At 40.8% G+C, this 12384-nt stretch overlaps 1 protein-coding gene across 1 annotated transcript; it reads right to left on the bottom strand.

Moving 5' to 3' along the window:
- Positions 1-1100: 1100 nt before the first annotated feature.
- gldn (gliomedin) lies at positions 1101-12221 on the bottom strand. The gene is made up of 10 exons (XM_061963509.2): positions 11322-12221; positions 10631-10682; positions 10532-10549; positions 10352-10450; positions 9866-9967; positions 9704-9802; positions 7888-7971; positions 7690-7815; positions 7465-7615; positions 1101-3789 (listed from the first exon to the last, which is right to left on the bottom strand). The coding sequence occupies exons 1-10, from the start codon at positions 11823-11825 to the stop codon at positions 3324-3326; spliced, it is 1701 nt and encodes a 566-aa protein (XP_061819493.2). The 5' UTR covers positions 11826-12221; the 3' UTR covers positions 1101-3323.
- Positions 12222-12384: the final 163 nt, after the last annotated feature.

Genomic DNA, 12384 nt, shown 5'->3' with positions numbered 1-12384 from the left:
CACTGCTCCCCTCACCTCCCAGGGGGTGATCAAGGGGATGGGTCAAATGCAGAGGACACATTTCATTACACCTCGTGTGTGTGTGACAATCATTGGTACTTTAACTTAACTTTAACTTTACACATACAAACTGTAGCACACAAAAAAGCACATTTAATAAAAAAAACGTTATTATGGTCTTACCTTTACTTAGAAATTAAGTCCATGCGCCGCAACTAAAGCCCTCACTTAAACTTTCCACGTGCAAGATTGAATCTATTTAAAAAAGTGTAACCGAGGGTTTATAAATGTCGCCTATACTGTATGAAACTACAAAATAACAAACACGGAGGCTCCAGTTTACACGAGGACCACTTTATTTACCTTCTTTCAAAAACCTCCGCAACGTGACATCACTTCCGCTCTTAGCGCCTTCAAAATAAGAGCTCAAGGCATATACTGTATAACAGCGCATAACAGGAACTTAACATCACAAAGAGGAAAGCCCATGAAAATAGATTACAAAAGTTATTTAATAAGAAGCCAAAAAGTGCAAAAACAATAATGTTCGTGTTGGAGGAGTTGTGAATTAGTTACACCTGCAGTCTGCAGGTGTATCTCTAATGTTGTGTCCCTGCAGTCATTCACAACTCCTCCAACACCAACATTATTGTTTTTGCACTTTTTGGCTTCTTATGAAATAATTTTTTAAAATAGATTCAATCTTGCACGTGGAAAGTTTAAGTGTGGGCTTTAGTTGATATAACAATTCTACGGCGGGGGTGCAGGGGGCGAGCCTCAGCCAGTGCGTCTTTTGCAGCCGTTTTATGATCGCTCAGCACAAGAAATACTTTACACACATACAGTTGTTGACAAAATACACTGTACATTATATACCTCAGCTAACTAAACTATGGAAATGTATAATATAATTCATATAGCAATACAGTCTCACTGCACAGCAGGCCAGCAGTTAGCCGAGTCATTGCGCAATCCATGTTGCGGCACTGAGTGACATGCCTCAACTGGCTGCTGTTCACCGCACTGTCTCTTCTCAGTATTTGAACGGCAAATGTGAAAATTCAGCGATTTTGAATACAAATAATCTAAAACTGGTGAAGTTAAATGGAAAATAACTTTATAGTATAATCACTGGATACATATAACAATTTAATTTTTTTTTTCTTTTTACATTTTTTTTCTTTCCATGATGGCAGGTGAGGCCCCGCCTCACCTGCCTCTAGTGACTGCACGTCACTGGAACATGCTATACGTTTACCAAACAATCTGTCACACCCGATCGCTAAATCCCATGAAGTCTTCCTCCCCGGTGTCGCCCCTGGTATGTCCTTTCTTTCTGCTGCTCGATCGCCGTTTTCTGCTGCATATTTCACTACGTCCAGCTTGTAATCTGCAGTATATGATTTCCTTTTCGGTGCCATTTTAGTTCAGCCCTTCTCTGTTTTTATAAGTTACCGCCAATGTTGAAATAATCCATTTTTATAGCTAAGGATGTAGCAGCAGTTAGCATCCCATGACCCACAATACACTTATGCCATGACCCACAATGCACTTCTGCCATGACCCGCCCCCGCCGAATTCTTATTGGTTGACGTGTGTGACGATTGCTGACGTGTGCGTGGCGACTGCGGACATTTGCTTCGTCTCTTACGCGAATGAGATAAATAATATTATTTGATATTTTACGGTAATGTTTTAATAATTTCACACATAAGTCGCTCCGGAGTATATGTCGCACCCACGGCCAAACTATAAAAAAAACAAACTGCGACATATAATCCGAAAAATACGATATAAAGCATGTTCGTGTATCATTGGCAAATGTTCACCTAGTCCTGGCCTTGGCGTGCTGCTCGCCTTGGCAAGCATATATGTGTCCTCTTTTTGGGATTTGAGAATATGGTCAGCCTAATGTGTGCCCATATGTAAAATGTGGCGCTTTGTGGTAACACAGACTGACTGGTTGGCCACCCCTGGTATAGGAGGTTTTTGGATGCTTTTGGAGTGGTTTACAGGCGGAATCGTATCCCCATTACCTGCATTGTTAGCCGCCTCTTAAATGCAATCTTTTATGATTTAGAAAATACAGAAAAGGGCAAAGATGTGTGTTCTTGTCTCACATAAGGATTGTGAATGATGGCAAAAAGTGCAGTTCCCCTTTAAATGCAGCTGAAAGACAAAAGTATCTCCCTGTGTAGTTTGTTTGTTGTAGCAACAGAGTTCACATGTTACTATTTGAAGAGATGCACATATTTGTTTCCCAATAATTGAGACTATTAGATTGGAGGCCACTATTTGAGGAAACACGGTAAATAGGGGTGTGAATCTTTGGTCACCTAGCAATTCAATTGATTTCTGTGTTATGTTATGTTATGTTATTTTCATTTATTATGCGCCCCCCAACCAACTGTTACATCAGCCCGAGTAGAGAAACAAAACAGAAACAGAGACTGAGACACACAAAGGAATCTAAACTAAACATTTAAGACTCACAATGAACACATAAATCAAAGTCATCTGCGGTAAAGAGGTGAGTTTTATGCTGTGCTCTAAGAGTCCAGAGTGGTAGCGGACTTAATTTTCAGAGGGAGCTTATTCCATAGCATTGGTGCCATCACTGAGAAAGCATGGTCTCCCTTTGTCACTAGGTTTGACCGTGGGACCTTCAGGGTCATCTGGTTGTCAGATCTAAGGCAACGACCAAGCCTGGAGCTGGTGGGTTGGTCCAGGAGATCTTTGATGTAAGCTAGGGAGAGACCATTGAGCTGTGGTGACGATTCGATTCAGAATCGATACTCGATTCAACACGATTCCTGATTCAAACAGATTCTCACAATGTATTATTTGGTATAATAATTGCAATGGAACTTTTTCAAAACAGGTCAGAGGTTAGAAAAACTACTGGTTGCAGAGAAATGGCCTTAAAACATATTTTAAAAATGGATTCATATTAAAAATAAAAAAACATTGAAATACATTTATGAAAATTATTAATTGATTTACAATCGGGATAAACATGAATTGTGATTCGGATGCGAAACCATTTTTTGTGCACTCCTGATGGTAAAGGTCATTCACAAATACAAAGGTATGTACAGAATATAGAATACAATCATGCAAATAGTTGAACATAGCTTGGAAAATGTAGGTAAGAATATGTTTTGATTGATACGCATGGTGAAAAAAATGAGTTGTGATGTAGATTGGGAAGACGGCACTGTTCTTTTGACACACTTGCCTATTGGCCAACTGAAACCATAATTTCCACTTCCTGCATAACCTCAGCAGTTTGTAAAAACTGAGAGTTTAGTTATCAGCGTTATTTAGTCATCCGAGATGAAGTGGACCACATAGAGCTTGACAAAGCTGTTGTCCCACACGTACAGATGTCTATCCTTGGGACTATAGGACAGCATAGCCAGCACTCCTCCTGGAGGCCTCAGGTCAAAGGTTACATTGACTGGTTTGCCCTTGAGAAGATCGTAAGCAAAAGTGACTCTTGTGTCCTTGGTGTCTGTAACGTACAGAACCCCGCAGGCAATGAAGGCGTTACCAGCCTTGGTGCGGGGATAGGTGGTGTTGATATGGGAGGTGATGGAGAAGGTTTTCTGGTCCAGCTGGGCTACCACGATGCTCTCGTCCACGCTGGAGGCAAAGATCAGCCACAGGCCGTTCTCGTCGGCCGCCAGTTTGAAGTAGGTCTTGGAGTTGTGCAGCAGATAGGCCAGGTTGTGGTAGAGAGCGTTCTCTATCGTGAGCGTGTGAAGCTTCTGGGTGTGGAAGTCAAATCTGTGGAACAAAATGCAACATGAATGCCAACTTCATGGTTATTATTATTGGGCCACCACCTGGCCCTGAAGGGAATCTCTATAAGAATGTGGAGTACTTATGGTGTCAACTTCAGAGTGTTTTAGGAGCTGTCTTTCGGCTAATTGTTACTCAAACTGTGGTACGAGTACCACTAATGGTACACAAGCTCTTTCTATTGGTAGATTCTAGAGATAATAGCTTTTTTGCCAATATCCGATATTCCAATACCGAGTTAGTGCCAGTATCGGCTCTTAATTACCGATACCGATATCAACCGATACCGATATATACAGTCGTGGAATTAACACATTATTATGCCTAATTTTGTTGTGATGCCCCGCTGGATGCATTAAACAATGTTACAAGGTTTTCCAAAATAAATCAACTCAAGTTATGGAAAAAAATGCCAACATGGCACTGCCATATTTATTATTGAAGTCACAAAGTGCATTTTTTTTTTTAACATGCCTCAAAACAGCAGCTTGGAATTTGGGTCATGCTCTCCCTTAGACAGCATGAGGAGGTTGAGGTGGGCGGGGTTGAGGTGGGGGGGAGAGAGGGAGGGATGCGAGGGGTGTATATCATGGGTGTCAAACTCTGGCCCGCGGGCAAAATTTGGCCCGCCGTGTAATTTCACTTGGCCCATGAGGTAAAATCAAATGAACACTAGAGCTGGCCCGCCGATTATATACAGCGGCGGTGCCGCGGTACACAGCTAATTCTCATACTTGCCAAAACTCCCAGGAGACTCCCAAATTTCAGTGCCCCTCCCGAAAATTGTAACATCCCCTTAACGTCCAGTCCAACATATGCTGGCTCAGTTACATAATATGTGCGGCTTTGGCGCGCACACAGAAGTGAATGCAACGCATACTTGATCTTCAGCAATACAGGTTACACTGAGGGTGCCAGTATAAAAACCTTTAACATTGTTAGAAATATACGCTACACTGTGAATCCACACCAAACAAGAATGACAAACACATTTCGGGAGAACATCCGCACAGTAACACAACTTAAACACAACGGAACAAATACCCAGAACCCTTTGCAGCACTAACTCTTCCGGGACGCTACAAGGTGTGTGTATGTGTGTGTGCGTGGGGGGGCGGCGGGGTTTGGAGGTAGCGGGGGTGTATATTGTAGCGTCCCGAAAGAGTTAGTGCTGCAAAGGGTTCTGGGTATTTGTTCTGTCGTGTTTATGTTGTGTTACGGTGCGGATGTTCTCCCGAAATGTGTTTGTCATTCTTTTTTGGTGTGGGTTCACAGTGTGGCGCATATTTGTAACAGTGTTAAAGTTGTTTATACGGCCACCCTCAGTGTGACCTGTATGGCTGTTGACCAAGTATGCATTGCATTGACTTGTGTGTGTGAAAAGCCGTAGATATTATGTGACTGGGCCGGTACGCAAAGGCAGTGCCTTTAAGGTTTATTGGCGCTCTGTACTTCTTCCATGTCCGTGTACACAGCGGCGTTTTAAAAAGTCATAAATTTTACTTTTTGATACCGATACCGATAATTTTGAAACCGATACCGATCATTTCCGATATTACATTTTAAAGCATTTATCGGCCGATAATATCGGCAGTCCGATATTATCGGACACCTCTAGTAGATTCTATATAAGAATCACTTAATTCAAAATATTCAAACACAGTGTTACTGTTCAACCTGTGTGTAATATTCCAAAACATTAAATGTACTTGTCAAATGAAACATTTGCCTGGTTTTTAGTGAATATTTAGGCCTGTATTTGTATGTTTGACATTAGGTGGTACTTGAAGAGCCCAAAGTTTTCTGAGGTGGTACTTGGTGAAAAAAGTTTGAGAACCACTGCTTTAAGTTACAAGCATCCCTGCCATGAGTTGGTGTAGCAAATGTCACAGTTTACATTTCCATAAGCTCTGACCAAAACATCTTGTCTTGCTCATTCTCATTAGCTCATAGCTGGAGAAGGACATAGCTTTGTTTTCCAAGCATGGGAGGGAAGAAATTGGGTGTGAAGAACAGTGCTGAGAAGAAGTGGATGCTATTCGAATCAAAGAAAAAAATGCATCAAGGGAAGTATCCCACACTTATCTTGAGTAAAATAAATCTCTACAGCAGTTATGGGCATTTACATCGATAATATGAGTTGCCTGAGTGGCTGGACTGGAGGACAGATTTATATTTAAAAATAAAATAAAAATCATCAAAAACACAAAAACATGAGACTTAGAGAGTATCACTGCTGGTCTGCACCATACTGAAGCAGAATGAGTCTAACGCCAGCCAAGGGTGTTAAAATAATATCTAAATGGCGGAAATTCAAAATGGAAAAGCTGCTGATGGTGTGTTTGACAGAGAAGCAGATTGAAGGAGGCTGTACACTGCAAAATCTGAAATCTAAGTAAGATTAAATATCTCAAATAAGGGTGATATTTGCTTATTTTCTGTCTAGTGAGATCATTCTTCTTACTAAGCAGATTTTATGTTAGAGTGTTTTACTTGTTTTAAGTGTTTTGGTCCTAAATTATCTCAATAAGATATTACAGCTTGTTGCTGAGATTTTATGACCTATATTGAGTAAAACATGCTTGAAACTAGAATATCAACTGTTGCAAAGCTGTGTCATCAACACTCACAAGTATAAATCTACTTTTTTAAAGTAATATTTTTTTATTTCAAGCATGAAAAAAAAAATCATGATTTTAACACATTTGTTTCTCATAATTAAAACAAATGACAGCCAAATTGACTTTGCTTTTTCATTTTCAATGAAACAATAGAAAATACGTACTCATAGTAGTACAGTTGGCACAGTACACCAATTGACATTTCAATCAATTTTGAACAGAAATAGTTAATGCACATTCAGATAAATTCTTCAAAATTACAATTAAAAAAATATATATGCGCACTAATTGACTGAAAGAGCACGCACTTGACGCGATGATGTCACGTTATGGATGGGAAAATGCATTTTAAGACAATATGATTTGCCTGAGCAGCTAGTAGACCCCGAGAGTAACAAGCGGTTGCCTTGTTGCATTTCCATTAAGAACAATAAATTAGTTTTTAGTATAAGTTTGCTGGTTTCAAGAAATGTAATGCCGAGCACATATCATTATGTCAAGATAATGGCGCTAGCATTTACTTAATTTAAGAATAATTTTCAATATTTTATTTTTTTCTATCAAGAAAAGTGCACTTGTTATTAGTGAGAATATACCTATTTTAAGGTATTTTTGGGTTCATTGAGGTTAGCTAATTTTACTTGTTTTGGAAAGTCTTGACAAGCCAAATTTTCTTGTTCTATTGGCAGATAATTTTACTTAGTTCAAATAAAATACCCCTAATTTTTGTATTTTTTTTCTTGTTTTTGAACACTGACTTTTTGCAGTGTAGAAGTCCACTCTCCAAGGTAAATGTTGTACATTTTATTGTATTACTTCATTTACTACTACTGTTAGTACAACATTCTACTGTATTATTTGTATACAATATTTCTTGAATAAAAATCAGTTTTTCTTTTTCAAAGGCATGTTTCATGTTAAAATTGTGGCATATCAATGGGAGACGTTGATTTAAAATGCAAGTGTTTTGAGTTAGGAGCTCAGTCAAAGAACCAATGATGCTTGTAAGTTGATGGAGGATGAGTCTTATTGGCCTCACCTGGCAATGCTGCATGTGCCAGCAATCTGATAGTAAAAGGAGCCATTGTGCACCGTGTGACCACAGCCCTGATAGAACTTCCGAACATTCACTGCCTCGCTGCTGTTGGACCGGAGAGAAGCAACGTTCCGATACTCCTTCAGCACACGACCTGCGATAAAGTGCGCCAAAAGACTTCACTCCTCAAACCAGAAGCATATCTCGTTCAAAGTGTGTCCGACATACCCGAAAAGTGTTCTGCAACCCAAATGCGTTCATCGTTGAGCAAAGCAGTGTCTTTCATCCATGTACCAAAGGTGTTCTCCATCTTTGTCACATTTCTGGGGTTGATCAGTGACTTTATTATGCACTCTGACAGGAAAACAAATTTGAGTAATGGAAAAAAAGTCATATTTTTATTTTGCATGCAGTCTTTAAACACACCATTGGTCCTCGATGCCTTCTCGTAAGCTTTACTTGTACCTTTGGTGAATGATGTCTCGTCATTAGGAATAGAATCTAGTGGTTCTGCAAGAGATATTTTATTTGTCTTAGTATCATCGTCAAACATTGCTATCGATTAGGGATGTGAAGCTTACAACAACTCACGATTTCATCCCAATTCTTGGGGTGACTATTCAAATGAGAATATATTCTTAATTCAACACGATTTGTCGTTTCAAACCAATTATTATTTTATATAAAAATTATGATAAAACCTTTAAAAACAGGTTACAGGTTGCAAAAGCTCTCTTGGCTGTTGATGTATGATGTACATGCGCAGCAAGTAAGCTGGAGATGGCCTAAAAATGTTTGTTTTTTTAAATCTTCAACAATAAATAAATACATTTTATTGATTTAAAAGAAAATAAAGGAATCGGTTGTGAATGGATATGAATGATAATTGTGATTCAGATGTGAACTCATATCGCAAAAATGTGTTCCATTTTGTCCACTAGCGACGCTGAGATCATTATTCTTCATGTGCACTTAAGATGTGACTTTAAGGTTTTACTACTTACGTATAAAATACTACACGGTCTAGCTCCAGCCTATCTTGCCTATTGTATTGTACCATATGTCCCAGCAAGAAATCTGCGTTCAAAGAACTCCGGCTTATTAGTGATTCCCAGAGCCCAAAAAAAGTCTGCGGGCTATAGAGCGTTTTCTATTCGGGCTCCAGTACTATGGAATGCCCTCAGTAGAAGCATTTAAGTCCCATCTTAAAACTCATTTGTATACTCTAGCCTTTAAATAGACCCCCTTTTAGACCAGTTGATCTGCCGTTTCTTTTCTTTTCTCCTTTGCCCCCCTCTCCCTTATGGAGGTGGGGCACAGGTCCGGTGGCCATGGATGAAGTGCTGGCTGTCCAGAGTCGGGACCCGGGGTGGACCGCTCGCCTGTGCATCGGTTGGGAACATCTCTGCGCTGCTGACCCGACTCCGCTCGAGATGGTTTCCTGCTGACCCCACTATGGACTGGACTCTTACTATTATGTTGGATCCACTATGGACTGGACTTTCACAATATTATGTCAGACCCACTCGACGTCCATTGCATTCGGTCTCCCCTAGAGGGGGCGTGGGGGGTCACCCACATATGCGGTCCTCTCCAAGGTTTCTCATAGTCATTCACATCGACGTCCCACTGGGGTGTGAGTTTTTCCTTGCCCTTATGTGGGCTCTGTATCGCGGATGTCGTTGTGGCTTGTGCAGCCCTTTGAGACACTTGTGATTTATGGCTATAAAAATAAACATTGATTGATTGATTGAACTCTAAATGTAATGGTACACATATAGAACTACTCAAAATGTGTATTGGTAGTTTTGGGCAAGCAACTAAGTCAAGATGACTAATTTCAGTGACAGGAGTGTATTTTTTTTAAACATAGAACCAGTAAATACCGGTACATAAAATATAGCCACATGGCTTTATGCTAATTGCATGTTGACACAAAACACTTCACGGTGATTCTACAAAAAAAAGATATATTTTAAAGATAACAAAATAACATCAAAAAGTAAATTAGGTAACCGGACTGTTGTGACTGGGATTTTAACCTCCCAATAGATTTTTTTTTAACACCCCTTGCCACTTCCAGAGGAACAAGCGGAAGAAAATGGATGGATTTTACAATTAATTCGAGCGTACATTTGTATTTTATTTCCTGGCATCAATTTGGTGGAAATGCTTATTCACTATAAAAACTAAAATTATCTATTGGATATATACAATAAGTCAATCATTATTATCCCCTTACCCATGGTCTGAACTGCCTGCAGATGGGCTCTGTGGTGCCTCGTTCTTAAGGGCCCTTGAGGTCCTGGCGGTCCAGGGGGCCCCATTGGTCCAGGAGGACCTGCACAAAGAAGTGTGATGGTGTATCAAGTAGCATGATCACTGGAGTGACATCGCAATTTACCCTCGATGATGACATCATTGGAAGCTTGGCCATTCTCTCCAGGGGGACCGGGCTCTCCTCCATCTCCTTTATCCCCAGTTTCTCCCTTCTCACCTTGTAGTCCTGTGGACCCAAAACAGTACTCCTATTATTCATAAAAGTATTATGACACATGCCCATTGTCAGTCACTAAAGAACAAGCATGCAGTTCTGTTTAAGGTCTCTTATTTAAAGTCAGTTTCTTCTTGCCTCCATCACCAAAGCGCTACTGCTACTACCGGTAATTCAGTGTTAATATTTGAGTGGGCCCCTCTGTAGAGGAAAAGTTGGGTGCCGTGATCAAAAAGATTAAGAACCCCGATCTACTGCCATGCATTTCTAGTATTTCAACAAAATGATCAGAAAACTCTCCTTTTTGTGTTCAAGTAGAATGTAGAATGTCTGCTGATAATTTGGTTGTGTGATTTATTTGCGATAAAAATTGACATTTTGTAAACGAGTTCTGACCTCTTTTCCCTCGTTTGCCATCAGCACCGGGAGTCCCATTGATCCCAGGGACGCCATCAGTCCCGTTAGTCCCAGGTATCCCGTCCGCACCTGGCAGACCTATTTAAGGTAAATCAAAAAACCCAGAGCATCCAGGTACTAGAACACGTGTAACCATTTTTAGACGCAAATTCCACTTACCAGGTGGTCCTGGGGGTCCTGCAACAGACATTGTTAGCAACATTGAACAAGATGTGACATTTTGAAGGTGAATAGTGAACAGTGTGTGTCAGGCTGTACCGGCGATGCAGACTCCCTGGGTGCTGTTACAAATGTCCATCAACAATTTAATCTGAAAAAAACACCCCAAAATACTACTGAATTAATGGAATTGTTTTTTTCCAAATGAATTCAAAAATTCAACATGCCAGGTGTTATTACATTATTATTAGGGATGTCCGATAATGGCTTTTTGACGATATCCGATATTCCGATATTGTCCAATTCTTTAATTACCGATACCGATATCAACCGATATATACAGTCGTGGAATTAACACATTATTATGCCTAATTTGGACAACCAGGTATGGTGAAGATAAGGTACTTAAAAAAAAAAATCATAAAATAAAATAAGATTTAGTGGACCAGCAGCACGCACAATCATGTGTGCTTACGGACTGTATCCCTTGCAGACTGTATTGATATATATTGATATATAATGTAGGAACCAGAATATTAATAACATAAAGAAACAACCCTTTTGTGTGAATGAGTGTAAATGGGGAGGGAGGTTTTTTGGGTTGGTGCACTAATTGTAAGTGTATCTTGTATTTTTTTATGTTGATTTAATAAAAAAAAACCAAAACAAAAACCGATACCGATAATAATAAAAACCCGATACCGATCATTTCCGATATTACATTTTAACGCATTTATCGGCCGATAATATCGGACACCTCTAATTATTATTATTACATTGTTCATCTTACCGGCACCATAGAGTAAGTGAGCATCATCATCATGTCATCCTGCACGTGATGACGGTTATGACGCTGCTTGTGTTTCGTATGATGCTTCGTCTTCGCCTTCTCTCCTACTTCCTGGCTGACCTCCTGCTGGTGGATCTCCTCCTGATGCGCCTCCTTCTCCAACTCCCTTTCCTGCTCCTGGGCATCACTCCTCTTATTCCTGGAGTATTGATACTGAGGCTTCCCGAGGGCCCCCTGCATCCCCGCTCGTTCTCTTGGCACTTCCTGGAGGAACTCCACCACCGAGCTCTGCTCCACCTCTGCCAGCCTGGACCCTGCTTGCTTTAGCCAGACTTGCTGCTGGTTCTGCTGGACCAGGAGCACCAGGAGACCTACAGAATTCAACACCGCCACCACGCATGTCCCGTACAGGACCATCCGCTGAGGGCGAGTCATGCTGGGGGTCGGGATCCACATGGTTATTTCGCTTCCTTTTCTCTTGGGGTCACCCACACACCTCAGCATCAGCAGAGCTTTAGAGAAAAAACAGCAAACAAAAAGCCACAAAAGAGTAGTCCTTCCTTCCAGTGATGGTATGAGCGCTGCAAAGAGAGTCCAGTCAGTCAGTCTGGTTCATGTGAAGGCTGACTGATATTTGCCTGTTGTGTTGCTCGCCAAGTGGGTTGTGTGTACATGCAGTGATGTAGGAGTGGGCATTACACAATCTTCTGAAGAAAACCCCTGCCTGTTCAGTCACCTGATTTATATTCAGCACTGTCCATTCTAGTGCATTGCCGTGGGCACACACACACACGCACACACACACACACACACACACACACACACACACACACACACACACACACACACACACACACACACACACACACACACACACACACACACGCACGCACGCACGCACACACACACACACACACACACACACACATTAAAGCACTCACTGCTACACACTCTCCTGTTCGTCTGCTTAATGCATGCTCAAGATGATGGTGAATGAATGTAGTATTTAATAAGTCAACTCTTCCCATTAATATGTCGTCATTATCCACAAGTTAATGTCCTC

The sequence above is a fragment of the Nerophis lumbriciformis genome, linkage group LG06 (assembly GCF_033978685.3).
Source record: "Nerophis lumbriciformis linkage group LG06, RoL_Nlum_v2.1, whole genome shotgun sequence".
In the NCBI taxonomy this organism is placed as follows: domain Eukaryota; kingdom Metazoa; phylum Chordata; class Actinopteri; order Syngnathiformes; family Syngnathidae; genus Nerophis; species Nerophis lumbriciformis.
Note: the sequence above shows the minus strand (reverse complement) of the source record. Positions and strands in the feature narration are given on the sequence as shown.